Genomic DNA, 21,770 nt, shown 5'->3' on the forward strand with positions numbered 1-21,770 from the left:
GTGGTAAGTTGTAGAGATTACCCATTTTGGAGTGGAAGTGGGAGCGTATCACTATGGACTTCATTGTGGGGTTGCCTCGGACTTCTAGAGGTGTTAACATCATTTGAGTCATCATGAATTGATTAACCAAGTCAGCACACAACCTTTTGTTTCTACTACCTTTAGTGCGAGAGGTTGGTTCGTATCTACATTCACGAGGTGGTTCGTCTTCATGGCATGCCTAATTCTATCATTTCAGACTGGTGTTCACCTTAGCACAATATTTCACCCACAAATGAATGGCCGAGCGAAGCGTACTATTCAGGTCTTTTAAGAGATGTTGCGGGCCTGTGTTATGAATTTTGGAGGTCAGTGGGACCAGTTCCCGCCTTTGGCAGAGTTTGCGTATAACAACAACTACCACTCTAGTATTCAGATGGCCCCATTTGAGGCCTTATATGGAAGGCGTTGTCGCTTTCCAATTGGTTGGTTTCAGTCTAAAGAGCCTAGGTCGCGTGGTAAAGATTTGCTTCAAGAGGCCTTGGATCAGGTGAAGGTGATTCATGATAAGCTTAGGACGACTCAGAGTAAATATTAGAGTTACGCGGATCACAGATGTTAGCCGTTGTGGTTTGCTTTTGGTGACCGAGTATTTCTCCGAGCATCGCCCATGAAGGGTGTGATGAGATTTGGGAGGCGAGGCAAGCTTAGTCCCAAGTATATAGTGCCTTTTGAGAGCAATTGGTGAGGTTGCCTATGAGTTAGCTTTATCTCTAGCACTATCGGCTATCCACCCAATTTTCCATGTTTCGATGTTGCACTGTATGTTCCTAATGAGTCTCATGTGCTTCTACATGATTCAATTGAGTTGGATGATCGTTAGAGCTTTATAGAGGAGTCGGTTACCATTCTAGAAAGATATGTCAGGCAATTGCGATCGAGAGCAGTGCTTTGGGAAGCGAGAAGCGAAAAAGAGCAGAGAAGGCTCGCTTCAGAAGTGAGAACCGTGAAGGAAGCGCACACTTTTTTTTTAAATAAAGCAATATTTAGTATGAAAATAAAAAATATGAAATAACTGAATAGAGGCCATATATTCTTAGATTAAAATAAAATAGATAATCAATAATACTCATAAGCCATAACATATAAAACAAAAAATAAAAAACATAAATGTAACAACCCAAAAAATGGATATGCTATGTAATGCTTAATGTGTCTAGAATGCCTACGATTAGATCGGGTTCAAACGAATTGATGTGCGTAGAACTAGACTTGTGAACCCTTGCGATAGCCAAGCCAACTAACTTGGGGAGTTAGTTGAGCTAGGAAAGTTAGGGTCCAGCCATGTAGGGCTCCCGAATATGAAGATTTACTCGGATGAGTCTTTAACAAAAAAGGGGAAATCTTAAGTTTGGAGGGTCTAGGGGTAAAATGGTCTTTTTCTAGGCTAAGGGTAGTATCGTAATTATCCTAAATATATAATTAATTATTTATTTAATAAGGTGGAGGGATGTTTTGGGTAGAAAGGGCCTAAATTACCCATTGAGATAAATCTTGCTCCACCCGGGTTCGAATCTAGGTGGGAGCAATGGTTTAATTTAATTTATATTATTTGGTGAATTAATTTAATTAATTAATATTTAATTACTAATTTAATTAAAGGAAAAATCAGATTTTGAATAATAATAATAGAAGAAATAATAATAATAATAATAATAATAATAATAGTAATAATAATAATAATAATATTAATAATAAATAATGAGGAGTCATAGTTTGACTAAGTCTCCACCTAACTCTCCTAATCCTAATCCACTCATTCTCACGTTTTTCTCTACTCCTCTTTCACTTTCACGCTTATGCATTCTGTAAAACAACATAATAGAACAAAAATAATAAAGTTCATCAAGACCTTGAACGCGAAAAACGCAAAAGAAAAGTTAGTGTAAAAATGTAAAGCAAAACAAAGTTCTTGACGGGATTATGCTTGAAGTTTCAGTGGTGAGGCTTGGTTTCGTGGAAATTCGCAGCATTTAAACAAGTGCGAAATGACTTTAAAGTATGAGTTTCTCTCCTGGACTCCTTTCTCCAAGAGAATTTTATTTTCCATGAATATAATGAATCTTGAAACTAGGGTTGTTCCCGTTCTTGTCGAACTCCTTGTCCCTAGTATCCCTTTGATCTCAATGTGAAATAGGTTAGAGATCATATTGTTGGTATGTTTGCTGGTAGTTTAAGTATGAATTGTGATTTTCGTGATAATATGTTTATGATTATGTGTTTGGATTTTAATCATGTTAAGTTATGACATAAGATTAAATGTTGTCCAAGGGATTCGAAATGGGTTTCCCTTGCCCAATTCCCTATTGACACATAAGTCATAGTAAGTAATTATTTAATGAATGCTGCCTCTAAAGATCGAAATTAATATCTTGTCATATCTACAAGATGCATAAGTATTGTACCACATTATCTTGGGTAAACATGAATCACTTTGACGAACTATGAATGAAGCCTTATGGCTTGTATATGTGGACTCATAGTCTAGCATACGTTTGAAAGTAAGTGAACCTAAGAGGTATGTGATGAGATGATGTAATCCTAGAAGGGTTAAGTAAGAGTGTGAAACACAATAAATGTCCAACCGCATTGGCATATGATCAAATGAACATCCATGTAGATAAAAAAAGGGTGAGTAATTATGAAGAGAAAATATGCTAAAGCTACTGAATGTGGTGACAACATGATACGAGACTAATGTGAAAGATGAGAGCAATCTCAAATGAGCCTAAGTAAATGTTACCAAAACGTACTCACCTATGAGAATGTAAAGTTAATGAAGAGACTAGTCTCTATGAACACTGTAATGAAAGTATTGAGATTAATGTATACTTAATACTAATGATGAGATGAGAAATCATCTATGAAGCTATGATGTCCTCATACTAGAAGCCAACTTCCATGACGTATGAGTTGAATATAATGGAACTTTGTATTTAGACCCGATAGGCTATCTATGAGCGGTGATGCCTTCTTTTAGAAAGGGCGGAGATTCACGTAACTCTCATGAGATGAGACTGTCCGGCATGCTGGGTATGGTTCTCCTTATATCTCCTAGTCTTTGAACCTATACTGCCAATATAGGGATGTAGCAGGGTTCAATTCCCTATATATGCTAGCATGTTTTGGTTCACCTTTGCCGGTGATTCCACCTCTTTTTGGTGTGGGGATGACACACTGGGTTTCATGATGCTCACATGATCTGTGTCGGTTAAGGTTAAAGTTCCCAAAGAATGAATGAGGCCAGCCTCAAATGATGCACATAATGAAATAAACGATACCAAAGGTGTTAGGATAGGATAATCAAGAAGTGAGCTGGAATCAAGTAATGACACTAGGTTATGCTTGATCATTGCACAACAAACTCGATGTGAGTCTTAAACTATATCCTAGGTATGCCAAGTACTTACACTAGTATATGAATGAATGAAATAAAGTACGTATGAATGAAGCAGACTCTGTGTTTTCTAAAGAAGGCTCCCTAGTCGAGGTCCCATATGTTGAGCCCTAATTTTTGGAAGTCCTAATGTCAAGTCCATGATTCCAAGGTCTCATGGCATATGAACGAATGATATGAAATACGTTATGTGCTATATGAAATATGTTATGTGCTATACGTAATATGTTATGTGTTGTGTGTAATATGATACATATGATGAAGCCTGTTACTCCCATGGAATGATTTTTCTAATCCAATTTGGCAAGTCCTCTGACTTTCCTAATCAAAATTTGGCAAGTCCATTGACTTGACTTTCCATAAATCATTTTGTTAGGAAAGAGCTATTCTTACTCATGCATGTCCTTGGTGTGTGCTTGCATATACCCATACTTAGTACAAGTGTTTACCAATCCCATACAATGTCTACTTTTAGGTGCAGGCATAGGTGGACATTAGAGCTACAGTACGACGTTGTAGCTATCCGGACGTGGAGCATTCATCCGAATTTGGTAGGTCCTCATGCTTTCGAGGATGCTTTCCCATTATATTCTAGCTTAGATATAGGTTTGAGTTAGTAGAGTATGTTCCACTAACGTTTCTTTCTCATCTTATTTCAGACATTGTATTGGTGCCATTTTTGCAAGTATACACTAAATGTTGTATGGAACTATTTCTTTCATTTGATAATCTCTATATTAGATGGTTGATTGTGAATGTTTATGAGTTTAAGTAGAATGTCTTATATGAATTTTAAGTAACAAAAAGTTTAAATTTTCCGCTAAAATTAACCTAGATGAAGTAACGATGACATATGTAGGCTTATCTGAGGCCTCGGAGAGGTCAACGACGCCGGTCTCGTCTGGGGTCTAGACTCCGGTCGTGACAAAGTTGGTATCATGCATTAGGTTAAATTCTGAGGATAATAAGTTCACATCAACCACATCAAGTAGTTTCTCCGTCATGGTAGTGAAGTGCACCATTATCCTGAATTAGAAACTGCATGATGCGTAGGAAAACTCCCTTCTTTTTGTGTCTTATCTAATGTATGATTTCTTGGTGTAAGAGCGTATCTAACATCAACTCTTGAGATTCAAAAAGATGAATACGAGGTGAAATGCAGGCGAAGAGATTGGAGGAGCAACTGCTGAAGTAAACCAAGTTCCTCCCCAGGCCCAAGTTGCTTAAATGGAGAGTCATCTTAACCTAGTTGGGTTGACAGATAGAGAAGTAAGGAAAACACTGGTAAAGATGGCCCAAGCCATCACCTTACAAGCTCAGGGTATGACTGCCCAGGCAGAGGAACAAGGTGTTCCCAGGAAGAACCCACCTGCCAGCACCATGGATAGTAGGTTAAGGGACTTCACGAGGATGAATACTTCTGTTTAAACTGGATCTAAGATTGCTGAGAATCTCAAGGAGGAGTGTAGGGCAGCTATTCTTCATGATAGCATGGACCTTTCCAGGCTTATGGTCCATGTCCAACAATTAGAGGAAAGCAGGAAGAGGAAGCATACTAGGGCAGGGAACATGTCAAGGCAAGCTGAGGAGAATTTTTCAAAGAAGAGTAGAACTGAAATCAAAGATAAGCCTAGGTTTATAAAGGGACTCTCCCACCAAGGAGAGTTAATTTCATTCAAGGGTCAGTATGATAGGGATTCCGAGCCTAGAGTTAGGAGAAACAGTGAAGTGGATACACCTCAGGAAAGGCCACCATGTAGGAAGTGTGACAAACTGCATGGAGGAGAGTGTATGATGGGCTCTAAAGCTTGTTACTGTTGTGGCGAACCGGGTCACATGATGAAGGATTGTCCGAATAAAAGAGGTCAAGAAAAAGGGAAGGAGAAATGTCATCCTAATAGTCCAAGTAAAGAGGCTCCAATGAGGCAACAATTCTTCGCACTCAAGTCTAGGGGTGCAGGGGAAGGCACTTCTGGTGATGTCTCGGGTGCTTAGCCTTAATTACTCTTTCATGAGTTTGACTGTGTATGGTTTATGCACTAGTATGAAGTTAATATGTTTGAGTCATCGTGTTGGTTGCTGATTTGTATGACTTATATGTTTACTTGTGTTGTATGCTTGGACGAGACTAGTTTAGGAAAAAGTCCTTAGTCTATTAATATGAAGCTGCTAGTAGGTTTCAAAGATGTGCACCACCACGCTAATAGGTGAATCAGATATTCACCAATAAAACGTAATGAATTGCTTATGTATGCATATGTTCTATGGATGACTGGATTATATCTAGTAAAGAGTGGTGTCGTTCAGGGACGAATGTTCCGAGGGGGGGGGGAAATGTAACAATCCTAAAAATGGATATACTAAGTGATGCTTAATGTGTCTAGAATGACTACGATTAGACCGGGTTCACACGGATTGATGCGCGTAGAACCAAACCTCTAAACCCTTGCGACAGCCAAGCCAACTAAATTGGAGAGTTAGTTGAGCTAGGAAAGGTTGGGTCCAGCCATGTAGGGCTCCCGAATATGAAGATTTACTTGGATGAGTCTTTACCGGACTTAAAAAGGGGAAATCTTAAGTTTGGAGGGTCTAGCGGTAAAATGGTCTTTTTCTAGGCTAAGGATAGTATCGTAATTACCCTAAATATTTAATTCATTATTTAATTAATAAGGTGGAGGGGAATTTTTGATACAAAGGGCCGAAATTGCCCATTGAGCAAAATCTTGCTCCACCAGGGTTCGAACCTAGGTGGGAGCAATGATTTAATTTGATTTATTTTATTTGGTGAATTAATTTAATTAATTAATATTTAATTACTAATTTAATTAAAGGAAAAAATCAGATTTTGAATATTATTATTATTATTATTATTATTATTATTAATGATAAATAATGAGGAGTTTGACTAAGTCTCCACCTAACTCTCCTAATCCTAATCCACTCATTCTCGCATTTTTCTCTACTCCTCTCTCACTTTCACGCTTATGAATTCTGTAAAACAAAAGAACAAAACAAGAATAATAAAGTTCATCAAGAACTTGAACGCGAAAAACTCAAAAGAAAAGTTAGTCTAAAAACGTAAAGCAAAACAAAGTTCTTGACGGGATTGTGCTTGAAGTTTCAGTGGTGAGGCTTGATTTCGTGGAAATTGGCAGCATTTAAACATGTGTGGAACGACATTAAGGTATGAGTTTCTCTCCTGGACTTCTTTCTCCCAAGAGAATTTTCTTTCCCATGAATTCAACGAATCTTAAAACTAGGGTTGTTCCCTTTCTTGTCGAACTCCTTGTCCCTAGTATCCCTTTCATCTCAATGTGAAATAGGTTAGAGATCATGTTGCTGGTATGTTTGCTGGTAGTTTAAGTATGAATTGTGATTTTCGTGATAATGTGTTCATGATTATGTGTTTGGAATTTTAATCATGTTAAGTCATGACATAAGATCAAATGTTGTCCAAGGGATTTGAAATTGGGTTCCCTTGCCCAATTCCGTATTGACAAATAAATCATACGTAAGTAATTATTTAATGAATGCTGCCTCTAAAGATCGAAATTAATATCTTGGCATATCTACAAGATACATAAGTATTGTACCACATAATCTTGGGTAAACATGAATCACTTTGACGAACTATGAATGAAGCCTCATGGCTTGTATGTGTGGACTCATAAGTCTAGCATATGTTTAAAAGTAGGTGAACCTAAGAGGTGAGTGATAAAATGATGGAACCCTAGAAGGGTTAAGTAAGAGTGTGAAACACACTAAATGACCAAGTGCATTGGTATATGATGAAATGAACATTCATTTAGAAAAAAAAGGGTGAGTAATTATGAAGAGCAAATGTGCTAAAGCAAATGAATGTGGTGACAACATGATAAGAGACTAATGTGAAAGATGAGAGCAATCTCAAATGAGCCTAATTAAATATTACAAAAACTTACTCACCTATGAGAGTGTAAAGTTAATGAAAAGACCAGTCTCTATGAAAACTCTAATGAAAGTATTGTGATAAATGTTACTGAATACTTATGATGAGATGAGAAATATTCTATTGAGATATGATGTCCTCATACTAGAAGCCAACTTCCATGACGTATGAGTTGAATGTAATGGAACTTTATACTGAGCACCGATAGACTAGTATTGAGCGATGATGCCTTCTTTCGGGAAGGGTGGAGATTCGCGTAACTCTCATGAGATGAGACTTTCCGGCATGCTGGGTATGGATCTCCTTATATGTCCTAGTCTTTGAACCTATACTGCCAATATAGGGATCTAGCATGGTTCAATTCCTTATATACGCTAGCATGTTTTGGTTTACCTTGGCCGGTGATTCCACCTCTTTTCGGTGTGGGGATGACACACTGGATTTCATGATGCTCACATGATCTATGTCGGTTAAGGTTAAAGTTCCCAAAGAATGAATGTGGCCAACCTCAAATGATGCATAATGAAATGAACGATACCAAAGGTGTTAGGATAGGATAATCAAAAAGTGAGCTAGAATCAAGTAATGACACTAGGTTATTCTTGATCATTGCACAACAAACCCGATGAGAGTCTTAAACTATATCCTAGGTATGACAAGTACTTAAACTAGTAGATGAATGAATGAAATAAAATATGTATGAATGAAGCAGACTCTGTGTTTTCTAAAGAACGCTCCCTAGTCAAGGTCCCATATGTTGAGCCCTAATTTTTGGAAGTCCTAATGTCAAGTCCATGATTCCAAGGTCTCATGGCATATGAACGAATGATATGAAATATGTTATGTGCTATATGCAATATGTTATGTGCTATATGTAATATGTTATGTGCTGTGTGGAATATGATACGTATGATGAAGCATGTTACTCTCATGGCATGACTTTCCTAATCCAATTTGGCAAGTCCACTAACTTTCCTAATCCATATTTGGCAAGTCCACGAACTTGACTTTCCATAAATAATTTTGTTAGGAAAGAGCTATTCTTACTCATGCATATCCTTGGTGTGTGCTTGCATATACCCATAGATAGTACAAGTGTTTCTAATCCCATACAATATCTACTTTTGGTGCAGGCATAGGTGGACGTTAGAGCTTACAGTACGATGTTGCAGCTATCCGGTCGTGGAGCATTCGTTCTGATTTGGTAGGTCCTCATGCTTTCGAGGATGCTTGCCCATTATATCCTAGCTTAGATATAGGTTTGAGTTAGTGGAGTATGTTCCACTAGCGTTTCTTTCTCATCTTATTTTAGACATTGTATTGGTGCCATTTTGGCAAGTATACACTATATGCTGTATGGAACTATTTCTTTCATTTGATGATCTTAATATTAGATGGTTGTTTGTGAACGTTTATGAGTTTAAGTAGAATGTCTTATATTAATGTTAAGTAACAAAAAGTTCAATTTTTCCACTAAAATTAACCTAGATGAAGTAACGATGACGTATGTAGGCTTGTCTGCGACCTCTGAGAGGTCAACGACGCCGATCTTGTCTGGGGTCTGGATTCCGGTCGTGACAATAATTAAATCACAAGGAATCAAACTCCTATTCTTCAATAAGATCCTCAAACTCTTCGAAATGCGGAAATAAAAATATTAAAAAAACAAGCAGCAACCAAAAATACACTTGGAGATTACAGCAGCTTCGTGGAGAAGAAGATAAGAAGAAAAAAAACCTTACAGCAACTTGGCAGCAACCAACCAAAAATAGAAAAAAAGAGTCTGAAGAAGTTAAGAAGAAGAGAACTTACATAAGAAGAGTCTGAAGAAGAGAAGCTACGAAGAAGAGAAATAGTGGTAGCTGTGAGTGAAGTCGCAAAAGACGAAAGGAGTAATTGGTGTTTTTTTCATAAAAAGCCCTAATTGGTGTTTTTTATAAAAAGCGCACTTTATCGCGCTTTCGCTTTTCTCGCGCTTCTCGCTTCTACACTAAAAGCGAGCGCCTTTTCAATATCGCCTCGCCTCAGGAGCTAAAAATGCAGGAGCATCACCTCGCCTTAAAGCGCGCTTTTTCTGTGCTTTTTACAAATTGATCGAGAGCCATTCCTGTTGTTAAGTTCCGTTAGAGGCATCCAGTTAAGGAGACTACCTTGGAGATCGAGCAGGAGATGTGGTAGCAGTTCCCCGGCTTATTTGAGTCTTCAAGTACTTCTTGACTCTTACTTTTGCGAACAAAAGTTTTTTTTAAATTAGTGGTTGTTGAAATGATCATCCACTTCATTTTTTCCTTAATGCTCTTTTTTGTCGTTTAGAGAGTTCCTATAGTGACCCCAAGTCATTTATGATTTCGTGGCACTGATTGATAGCCTGGTCGTATGTTTGGATGTTTTGTAGTTTTTCGTGTTGTAATGACCTTGAAGCTTTAAAAGTGACTTTTAATCAGTTCATCAGAAAAATTGACTTAGAAATGAATTTTGACAGTTCCATCAACTCCAAAATTGCCAAATTAGTCTAGACGTGTGGTTTACTCGAGTACCGAGGCCTTCGGTGCGAGTTTAAATCATATTTAGTTTTTAGCCTTAAAAACTGGCCAGCGATTTACTTTGGTCAACATTCTTGGAAAACTTGTCCAAAAAATATCGAATTTGATCTGGAACGACTTTATGCTCGACTCCCGAGGCCTCCAACTCTTTCCGAGCCCTTCAGTGGATTTTTGTTAAAATGGCCTTAGGGTGTGGGACCCACCTTTTGTCAAGATGACCTCTTATGGAAATTTTGACTGCACCTGTGAGTTTTGAACGTCGAATTTAGTGGTGTAGCATAATCCGTATGCGCGCACAGGATTTAGAACGAACTTCAAGCACTATGTCAGACTCTAAAAGAATAGCAAAAGTTGAAATCTGGTGGAACCCTTTTAGCGACAAGATTTTGGGCTTTTAACAACCATATTTTTGCGCTTTTTAGCGATTAGATTTGCCTTTTAAAAGCCCCATTTTTAAAGCCTCATTTTGTAAGTGTGATATCTTGAGTTTTAGAGCTCCAAACTGGGTGATTCAAGAGGCTAGATTGTGAGGTTTTTTGAGTAGAACGTGTTGGTGAGCTTAGGAGCTTCTTTGGGACCTTTTTTTGAGGTAAATATTTGCTTTCACCTGCTGTCATGGATATTTTGTGAACTCAATTTGTGGGTTTTGGGACTTGATTTCTCCATCATTCTAAGTCCAAATTTGATGATTCCAATGGCTATTTCGAGTGATTTTTCGAGGAGAACGTCATACTGTTGTCGGAATTCACTATAAACCTCCCATAAACTCATGTTTCTGGTAAATTTAATGATTCAACCTGTTATTTGAAATATGGGAATTGAAGAACTTATATTTCACTATGTTAAGAAGTACATTTATATATACAATCACTAAAGGTTCTACCAAAGGCAAGTAAATATCCTACACATCTTTATATGATTTAGATAGCTATATAAGGTAAGAGAATATCCTTACAATATCCTACGATATTCTGTAATACTCCCCCTCAAGTAGGAGCACATATATTGATCATGCCCAACTTGTTTCATAGATAATTAACTCGAGCTCCATTTAGTGCCTTTGTGAACAAATCAACTAGTTGCTGTCCGGTCTTCACATAGACGGTGGAAATCTAGTTTTCCTGAATCTTCTCACGAATGAAATGATAGTCAACCTCAATATGTTTAGTTCTTACATGATACACCAGATTCGAGGCAATATGAAGAGCGACTTAATTATCACACAAAAGTTTTGCGGGTGTATGATGTTTTAATCCAATTTTAGTAAACAAATTGTGTATCCACATAGTATCACATATATACTGTGACATAGCTCTATACTCTGATTCAACACTGGATTGAGATACAACATTTTTCTTCTTTCTCCTCAATGATATTAAGTTTCCCCCAACGAATACACAATCGCTTGTAGTAGAACTTCTATCAATTTTGGATCCATCCTAATCAGCATCACTAAAACACTCAACACGAGTATGTCCATGATTATTAAACAATAAGCCGAGTCCAGGAGCTCCTTTCAAGTAACATAAAATCTGTTCCAAAGCTGCCCAATGTTTGACCGTAGGTGCGGCCGTAACAATATTTACATAAAATGCAATATCTGGACGAGTCACAATGAGGTAGTTTAACTTACCAACTACCTTCTATATCTCTCTGGATCATCAATCGGATCACCATCATCTTTCATAAGATGCACATTAGGAATCATTAGTGTATTGCAAGGTTTTGCTGCCAACTTTTCGGTCTCTACAAGTAGGTCAAGAATATACTTTATATGAGATAGAAGAATTCTAGTTCTTGCTTCGATTTACTTCTACTCTTAGAAAGTATTTTAAATTCCCTAAGTCCTTCATATGAAATCTCATATTAAGGAAAGGAAAGACTTGAGGGATGAGATCCTTGCATTATTCCATATGTAATAACAATGTCATCTACATATACAACAAGACAATGCCAGCGGTTGATTGTTGATGGAACACTTGGTGATCACATTTGCTCATTTTCAAACCAAACTCTTGAACCACCTCACTAAACTTTCCAAACCAAGCCCGGGGGCTCTATTTCAAGCCATAAAAAGACTTTTTCAAGTGAAAAACTTTCCCATACTCCCCTGAACAACAAAACCAGGTGGTTGCTCCATATACACTTTCTCTTGAAGATCACCATGCAGGAATGTATTCTTGATATCCAATTGATGTAAAGGCCAATTCTCGGAAGTAGCTAGAAAAATGAAAAAGCGAAGCGAAGTGAGTTTGGCAACTGGAGAAAAGGTGTTTAAATAATCCACCCCGTAAGTCTGAGCACACCCTCTAACCACAAGTCTTTCCTTAGGTCTTGCCACAGAACCATCATGATTAAATTTAACGGTAAAGACCCACTAACATCCTATTTATTTCTTCCCTTTGGGTAAATCCATCAAATCCCACGTGTGGTTTTCCTATATGCCATGTATTTCCTCAAGCATTACATTAGACTATCCTGTATGACTCAGGGCTTCTTTCACTGTCTTGGGTACTGAGATAGAGTCTATAGAAGAAACCAAAGGTCTACAAGTTGAGGACAAGCGGTAATAGGAAACAAAATTAGCAATTTAATATTTGGATTTGCAAGTTTGTGTACCTTTATGAAGAGCAATAGGAAGGTCAATGTTTCAGAAGGATAAAGCAAAAAAGGATCTGATAATGAAGAAACTGGTGCAGGACATATACAACCGATATCTCTTCTCCTCGAGTAAACTTGAACAATTGGTGGTTTTGCTAGCGCTGATGGAGCAGGTGGTAAAGGCACAATACTTGATTGGTGTTCAATAGAAGAACTAGGAGACGGAGAAACAAAATGAGTAACCTAATAGACTAACCATTCATCTTCTTCCTCCTAACTCGTACAAATGGGAGGTGCATAGAAAAATGGTGTAGTCTCTGAAAATACCACATCATTTGATACCATATATTTGCCAAGTTCAGTAAAATAGCACCGATACCCCTTCTGAAGGCGAGAATATCCTAGAAAAACACACTTCAATGCCTTGGGATCCAACTTGGTAACAGATTGTTGAACATCTCGAACATAACACGTGCTTTCAAATACCTTAGTTTCCACCAGAAATAATGGCTTCTTTGGAAAAAGAACACTTATCAGGCATATCACCATTAAGCACAATAAATCGCATGTGATTAATGAGAAAACAAGTCGATGAGAACACATCGGCCCAAAATTGTTTAGGCACCTTCATTTGGAATAAGAAGGCCCTAGCTGTTTCAAGTAAATGTCTATTCTTCCTCTCAGCAACTCCATTTTGAGAGGATGTATCAAAACATTAAGACTGATGGTGAATATTGTGTTGTCTCATGTAGGACCAAAATAACTCTGACATGTATTCTTTTGCATTATCACTTCTCATAATGCGCACAGAAATATTGAATTGAGTCTTGATTTCAACACAAAAGGCACCAAAGTAAGTAAACAGTTCAGAGAGACTCTTCATAAAATAAATCCAAGTCATTTGAGATAAGTCATCCACAAAAGTAACAAAATACTTGTGCCCAGTTTTGGAGACGACCGGACATGTTCCCCAAATATCAGAATGAACTAACTCTAATGCCGACTCAGCTCGCTTATTAACCCTTGGACCAATTGAGTGATGATGATGTTTTGCAAACCAGCATTACTCGAATTTCAATGATGGAATATTCTGGAATTAAGGGCAGAGCTTCTTCAATAGGGGTAGAGAAGGATGTCCCAATTGACAATGTGCTTCAAACGGAGACAGGACACTAGAGCAAGTAGTTGACCGAGACTCCCATTCATCAAGGATGTAGAGATCATCCGATGCATGTCCTTTACCAATAACAATTAAGGTCTCTTGTAACTTTGCTAACAAAAATCAAATTAAAGGTCAACTAGACTTAATATAGATGATAGAGTAATAGTCGAGGTTGGTTTAATAGTCCCAAATACAACACTCCAACACTGTTACAAGTTGATCCATCAGCTACAGTAATGAGAGAGGGTGCTTTATGTGATCGAAAGCTAGAAAAAATATTGGGATTACCTGTCATGTGATTTGTGGCCCCTGAATCAATCACCCATTTATTAGATGAGGTGATAAGACATGATTTATCCGACTCAGTGAAGGCATTAACTGAAGTGGATGCCCTTAATGGTTTCTGATATTTAGAGAATTTAGCGAACTCATTAGCCGAAACCAAAACCACTTTATCAGCTAATGGACTAGAAGTCATTTTCCCAACAAATATGTTCACTATATCGAAATAAATCGATAGAAAATCCTCTAAAAATAGAAAATTAACCAAACTAGGTGGTGTCTACTAGACACAGCTACACAATCCAGTAAATCCTTAAACAGATCATAGACTATCATAAAATTAAGGCCATAACTAACAAGTATCAGCCAACAAATATAAAACACAAGATGATAATTGGGGAATCAACTCCAATACTTTATTTGAAAAGACGAATCTTCTCAAACAAAAACAAAAGACTAATCTGATCTCTCAATTAAATTCTGCTCACCCAAATCAAAATAGTAGACTAACATAAAATAGTAGATCCTTTGAGAGAAATGACCACTTACAACTTAGAGAAATGATCAGAGAACGGAAGAAAAAATGAATGATCTCACCAAATCTGATTAAGGCAACCACAAAGTGTATAAGCCAGAAACGATAGGGAAACTTTGGACGAGAAGAAAGTTGGACCAAAATGGAGTCTGGTGAGGCAGTAAGCCTAACTGCGACGAAGCCAATGATCTGGCTTTGATACCATGTTATTTGAAATATGGGAATTGAAGAACTTGTATTTCACTATGTTAAGAAATACATGAATATATACAATCACTAAAGGTTTTATCAAAGATAAATTAGCTAGCTATATAAGGTAAAAGAATATCTTTACAATATCCTACATTATTTTCTAACACAATTATTGCCCCATTTCTAGTTCTTGAGAAAATTCAGTTTCTGGTTGCATGTTGACATTGTGATGTTTTGGAGCCTCGAATTATCACATTTTGGGACATGAGCTCTTGGAACTAATTAGAACCTATTTTTGGGGTTAGGTTCGGAATTTCCAGCGAGGGTCCCACTTTTCCCGTTTTGACCCAAAATTGGTCTATCCCCGTTTCTCGCAATTTTAGTGTCTAAAACGATCGTAATAACGTTGTGATCTTATTTTTGATAGCATGGCAGCATTTTGAGGTTGTTCGAAAAGGTAAAGCCCCGGAGAAGTGATTTTGGAGCACGCGTGATCAGCCTACAGGTAGGCTACGACTTCCCTCTTTTAGATTGAGCTCGAGAATATGAATGCATGTTGATTAGTTTGGATTCGGGTTTGGTAGTTATTGAATCATGCACAAGTGTTTAGAAATCATGTTTTCAGCCTATTTTGGGAATTCTCGGGTAACTGTGGGTATGATATGTTATTAGTTGACCCTCTTTGCTATGTCGAGTACATGTATGCTTAATTACTGTTTTGTTGAAGCATGTTGGGCTTTATTGACTAGGGCTTGCCTAGGAAATGCACGATTCGAAATCGATTAGGCCTTAGTTTTGCCCCGACGTGAACTTCTTACGCAATGCCTTTCTGCCCTTTAGATTGGCGTAGTAGAGTTGAACCTTATAGTTTGGGCCTAATCTAGGGGATACGCTTGCAACGACAATAGTTATCCTTATTATTCTGATACTACGGCTTCATGAATTACGTCTGCGAAACTGGGGTTTGCTTCACGACTTGAAGTTGGTTTTTGATTTTGTTCCAAGGACTTAACATTAATTGGCTAAGTATGGACAACGTTCCATGGACATTTATGATCATGGATCTTTGGGGACTCTTACAACAGCTACATTAACACCTTTTGTAAGGCACCCATATTCGAACTTCCGCCTCGACCTCAATGATATTTTGAAGAGCCTCCAATTCAACGTCCGACCTCGATCACTCGGATACTTATATAGAGCATCCAGTTAGAGGTTTGACCTCAGTTACTTGATACTTGTGATTGGTTACTTGGGTAATTCTGGTGAGCATCCGATTCGAGGTCCAGCCTGCGTACTATATGCTTCTACTAATTAGCGTTAAGTTTCTGGTTCATGTTCTCCGTTCTTGGGTTCTCATATGCAGTTCTCTTTAGTTATAGTTATTTTGTGTACTCGTCGGGCTTTTGGAGGTCTGTTCGGGTTTTTATTTGAACTTGTGCACAAGTATACCTTCTGGGCTCATGGTGTCCAGTTAAATGTAGTTAGCTTATAAATTACTTTAGTTAGTTTTTTTGCACTCGTGTGCATTCCATTGTTACTTAGACTTCCATTATTGACCTCTGTTTGTGTTATTCCTTCTTTCATATTGCATTTACTTTTCAAGCAAAATTGGCCTATGATGTCTACTGGGTACCTATTGTTTTGCAACTCATAATACGCGCTGCATCTATTTTTGTGATGCAGGTCCGAGCACCAGTGGACGGCGGTGATATCGAGCTTGAGAGGGGTGAGCAAGAGAATTTTGTACTATTTCAGTCTCCATCTGTATATATAGACTTGTGTGTTTTTCCTATTCAGATAGTCCAGTTTTTGTGGTCCACTTTTGGGACTTGTACTCGTTTTGTTGGTAGCTCTGTTCTAGTGACTTCCAGTATCTGGGAGGGATCTTTATTTTTATATATGTTCTGGGTTGCATTTTCTGGTTTATATTGTTATCTTAAATTTTGCCTACTCTTGTTTAGTTTCTGCCTTCAGACCCATTACTTGTTATGGGTTACGAGTTGGCTCACCTACTGTTGGGTTATAGTAGGTGTCATCATGGCTCGAGAAATCGAGTCGTGACACCTTACCAAATACAATCATGCACAAATGTATTAACAATATAAATATACATAATTGCTCATTCGCATAAGAGGACCTACCCGCAGTTGATACAATCCCATGCATTTTCAGGCTAAGCTTTATGTGACACCTTACCAGTTGAAGATCTGAAATCAAATCGATCTGCATGTCGAAGCTTAAAGATAATTGAAAAATTTCCATATGATTTTGTAGTTGTGTTCTAGACAACAATACATCTTATTGAGACAACAATACATCATATTGACTCCTTGAAGAATCCTCGCCAAAAGGTCCATCTCAACGCACCCTTAACTTCTGAGTCCAAAACAGCAGAACCAATAAGGTTTTTAATTCCATTGATCTCCTCATCCTAGAAAAAGGTAGAGATTAACCTAAATAAGAACACTCTTAACCTATAGAGATAACTCTACTGGTGTCCTTTCAGTTGAGAGTGCAAAAGTCATAATAAGAAGACAAATTAAAGTGCATATAAAATGAGTTACACTAGATGAGGTCCTAGTTTGCTGGAGTGGAGTTAAAATTTGTTGCAAACAAAATATCATTGTTACTCTCAAAGCCACGAAACATGAAAAAACAATACAGCTCATGTTTCAAGATATTTGATCTTCAATGCAGTAACTTATAGATAAAGCCGTAATGATTTTCTTGGTATGTAACATCAACCTCAAGTCTAAGATTTTGCCAAGACAGCTCATGTCTGCAACATGCGTACTTGGTTAACCTCAATCTAAAAGAAAAAGCGTTGCGTCAGAAGATTGTTAAGGAAAGACAAATTGTAAGAAGTAAAGCATTCAAAAAGATAGGTAAGAGGGGGTAAATATGTTCATGACAACAATTAATGGTGTTTCTAAATTTGAAAAATAAACATTTAGAGCATCTAACAAGTTCATCAAGAAGCAGTAAACTGAGAGCTACCTTATGGAGCTGAATTCTCCCCTGATCCTTGATCACCGTACATTTGTAGGCGAAAATTCAATCAGAGCGCAAGTTGTCTGAAAGCTACAAAGCACAATGGATAGACCTAAAAGAACCAATGCATAAAGAGGAAGACATTTGTTAAAAACATGAAAATATTACCTTGACTTGGTACAATTTCTTCTCCTCCAAATATTCCGAGCCAAGTTTTTCAACTGCAAGATTTCCTATATATTCCATATATGAAAGAGAACATTCGTATAGAAAGATTTATTCAGTTGCCTCAACGTAGTTTCACCCAATGGGTTACTTTTCAGGGATTCTTGACTATTTGCAGAAATCCTACATCATAGAGAAATTGAAGAGGATTACATGTTGAAACATGCATTGAATTTAATAGACTCAACAAAGTACTGCTTCAGATGCAGCAAAAGAAGTAACAGTATAAAATCTTGGAGAAAAGTTGAGAATTGTATGCCAACGTAAAAGTAAGTTCGCGACTTGAAGAAATTCTAGTTTTAGATAAGTCTGAATCAGCCTTACAAGACAAAAATTGAGTACTATAATAAAATGGATTTGAATAAATTGATATACGGAGAAAACATATAATGAATTCCAACTAAATCGGCATTGATGCATAGCTGGTTGATATAAAGAAGCAAATTGTAGAGGCCACAATTGTGAGGAAAGAAGGCTATAATACTACAACTTTGACGAACGAAAAAAGAAAAAGTAAAAATGCAAAATTTTCTAGTTCAGAGGCTGAGTTCTTGGGCGTAATCTTTACACCATTCTTTTGTTTGATTCTATATGCCAGTTTATATGACATTAGAGAACACAACATGCCCATCAATATAGTTGTCCTTTATGATTTTTGAGTTTTAGATAAAATCATCTTGTAATCTTTTGATTAGCAGTATTTGTAGGGACTACAAGAAAAACAAAATAAAGTAGCATTGACATCTTCAATAAGGTTTTACAAACCTCCTTAATGACAAACATTGAGAAGAGACTACCCAACTAATGAATATCTTTGTTACTTGGTTATAGGGAATGAATGACACGAGGTGCAAAAGAGAACAGACACCCTTTTTTCCGAGAAGGGGGGGGGGGTCGGTGTTAAATGATCCCTATATTTTTCAAACAAATTAAAAGGAGACAATGGTGTTAGTTTTCACAAGGGCACAAAAAGCTACAAGGATTCCTAATATGACAAGCTTAATATGAGAAATGAACAATACTAACACATGAAAGAGAATTTTTCCAGAACGAGCAACCAGAGTCAACTTTAAATCTTTTATATTGGATTCCTTCATTTCACATTTCACATGTTGAAATGACAAAAGTAAGTCCTTCGTCAGACTTTTAGCCTCCAAAAGCCATGGATCATCCATAAGCTAATTTGTTCCTTCACTGCAACCTAAAAAAGTTTATATATTCTTTAGTAAAGATCTCAGAAACAGACAAAGGATTTTACAGATGCCCCTCCTTGTTTCAAATATTGATCTACCAAATTAGAAAATCCAGCAGAGAACAAAGATTAAACAGATTATTCCTTCCACCACACATATATGTACTAATCTTAAAGCAGAGATTTAACAGATAATTGTTTTGAAGCATAACATAAATTTGTCATCTACCTCATTTAATTTCGTCTCTCTTTGCAATTGTGACTATTTACTCGTGTAATGGCTACATTAAAATAGATAGAAAGACACCTCAATTCTAGCAGAACAAGTGGCCGCACAGTCATATGATTTTCCCAAAATATGAAGGGCATAATACATAATGTTCCCTTTAAATTGGCTTCAAATCATATTTATGCCCTTCAAATTTGGATTTGCACAAATAGACACTTAACTTGTATAAAGTTGAATAAATAGACACACATGTCCTACATATCATTTTTTATCCTACATGGTGTCCTACGTGTATTGTGCCATGTAGGACTCATGTGTTTATTTATTTAAAAGTTTGATAGTTAAAGTGCGTGTTTGTGCATTATAAAAGTTGAAGATCAGTTAAAATTTGAAGTCAAGTTTAGGCTCCAATATATGTATTATGCCAATATGAAGATAGACAAAACTCATCCATATCGAAGAAGTTAGTGACATTCAAACAGTTCCACTGCATGCACCTACTTTCAGCGTACAACTACTAAAGCATAAAGGTACAAACACTTGCAGCAGAAGTTATCAAATACATTAGAAGCAAAACAACACATACATAAACCAGAAAGGAGTTTAATGTTAGTAGTACCTTGAATAAGGACCAAACAAATAGGGTTTTCGCCTGTTTTTTGGATCCATAGAAACAGGTTCAAGCTTAACACTGAGAATCATCCGTCAAACCAACAGGGAACCATTTCCTAACTACACCATGAGCCTAAAGGATCCCGCCCAATTACTTCTCCTTTCTCTGTGCTCCCCAAACGACTTGAAATTCAGGGTTTTTTCAAGGCAGGAATCAAGGATTCCGGTGCCGGAGTTGGTATCGGTGACGGCGAACTCGAACATGCATCACTATGATCAATTGCTGCCCTGCCGCTCGTCGGACTGTTCAGTTATATGCTGCACATTTTTTCTAAAATTAAAACACTAGAGTATCAAATTAGCACGTTTTGGCCATGAAAAGAAAAAATCACTGTTTGAAAATTTCAAAATAAATTGAAATTGAATTATTATTTTTTTAAGTTGAAGTTGAGTTTATTCAAATTTTGGTAATTAATATTTAAATTTAGATGTTATTGTAAATATATATTTATGTGTATGTTCAAAACTTTAAAAGTCTAATTACATCATAATGCGAAGTAAGTGTAACTTCCTCACGTTCATAATCTTCCCCTAGACATTCCTTCATAACTTAAATGGTTAATGTTTCTATAATTTTAATGGTTAATGTCGTGTTTATAACTAACTTTTGTACTATAAATAGAGGTATTAGAGTTCATATTGGATACACGAAAGATTCGGACAACACTTGAAAATTAGGAGAACACTTGAATACTTGGAAGAATAAGAGAAATTGTCATTTTTTGTCTCCCTATTTCTATTACTCCCGTCTTTTATATTTCTTGTCTGATTTTGCTTTAATTTTACAATACGTTATCAACACAATTCTCTAATTTTTCAAATAAAGTTTCATCTTGATTCTTTCCACCATGATTAGGAAAGGTAAAAGTAAGATATGTAATTTCTTTAAGTTAGTTTCTTACTTGAAAAAGATTAGTTATTGAGTTATGTGTCATAAATATATTGATTTGATCATCATTATTAGTTATTATTGTACCTCTTTATTTTTCATAACCTTAACATTTTCTTATTGAGTTATTTATATATTATTTAAAGTTGTAGACAATAAAATTTAAGTCGAGAAAATAATAATCAAGAACGGAAAATTATAGCAACAATCGATTTTATTATTTCAAATGCGAGTGTTACAATCTCTATAATTTCTCTGAATTCGCCTTTTCAAATATAAATTCAAAGGCTTTAAAGCTTGTTATTGAATCTATAATTAACTTGAAATTGAACTTTATCTTGATCTTGACTTTTACTTGAACTCAATCGCTTCGAGCTTGTTCTTGAATTCGGTGGTCTTGATCTTGATCGTTCTTGAACTTGAATGCTTGAATTCTTAAACTTGTAGCTTTGTAGATAATTAAATGGCGTTTGTACCACAAAGTTTCTCTAGCTTCTTGTTTAGAATTTTCTGTCTCTTTTCTGAATTATGAGGACCCCTATTTATAGTTTTAGAATAGAGGAGTTGCGATTGGAATAGGATTCCATTCAGCCAATCAGATTAAAGTGACATGACATTTGGGCTTTATGGAGCGGGCTTGTCATCTTTGACACATGTCATGATTCTATTGGTTTTCGTATTTGACTTGGCATGCCACATTATCTGCACACGTGGCGCCAAGATGGGCTCTAGAATGAGATGAGATTGGGTTTAACAAATTGGGTTCATCCAATGTAGCCCAAATCAATTAATTTAAACTTTAATTAAATCCATATTTATTGGACGTAAATATTTAACTCAATTATATCAATCCACAATATTTATTTGGATTAATATATTTATGAATTCAA

General features: G+C 36.6%; 1 protein-coding gene across 1 annotated transcript; it reads left to right on the plus strand.

The window, feature by feature from the left end:
• The first annotated feature begins 4,726 nt into the window (after positions 1 to 4,726).
• LOC107016838 (DNA-binding protein HEXBP-like) lies at positions 4,727 to 5,431 on the plus strand. The gene is made up of 2 exons (XM_015217180.1): positions 4,727 to 4,823; positions 5,097 to 5,431. The coding sequence occupies exons 1-2, from the start codon at positions 4,727 to 4,729 to the stop codon at positions 5,429 to 5,431; spliced, it is 432 nt and encodes a 143-aa protein (XP_015072666.1).
• Positions 5,432 to 21,770: the final 16,339 nt, after the last annotated feature.

Source organism: Solanum pennellii, chromosome 4 (genome assembly GCF_001406875.1).
Source record: "Solanum pennellii chromosome 4, SPENNV200".
Lineage (NCBI taxonomy): Eukaryota > Viridiplantae > Streptophyta > Magnoliopsida > Solanales > Solanaceae > Solanum > Solanum pennellii.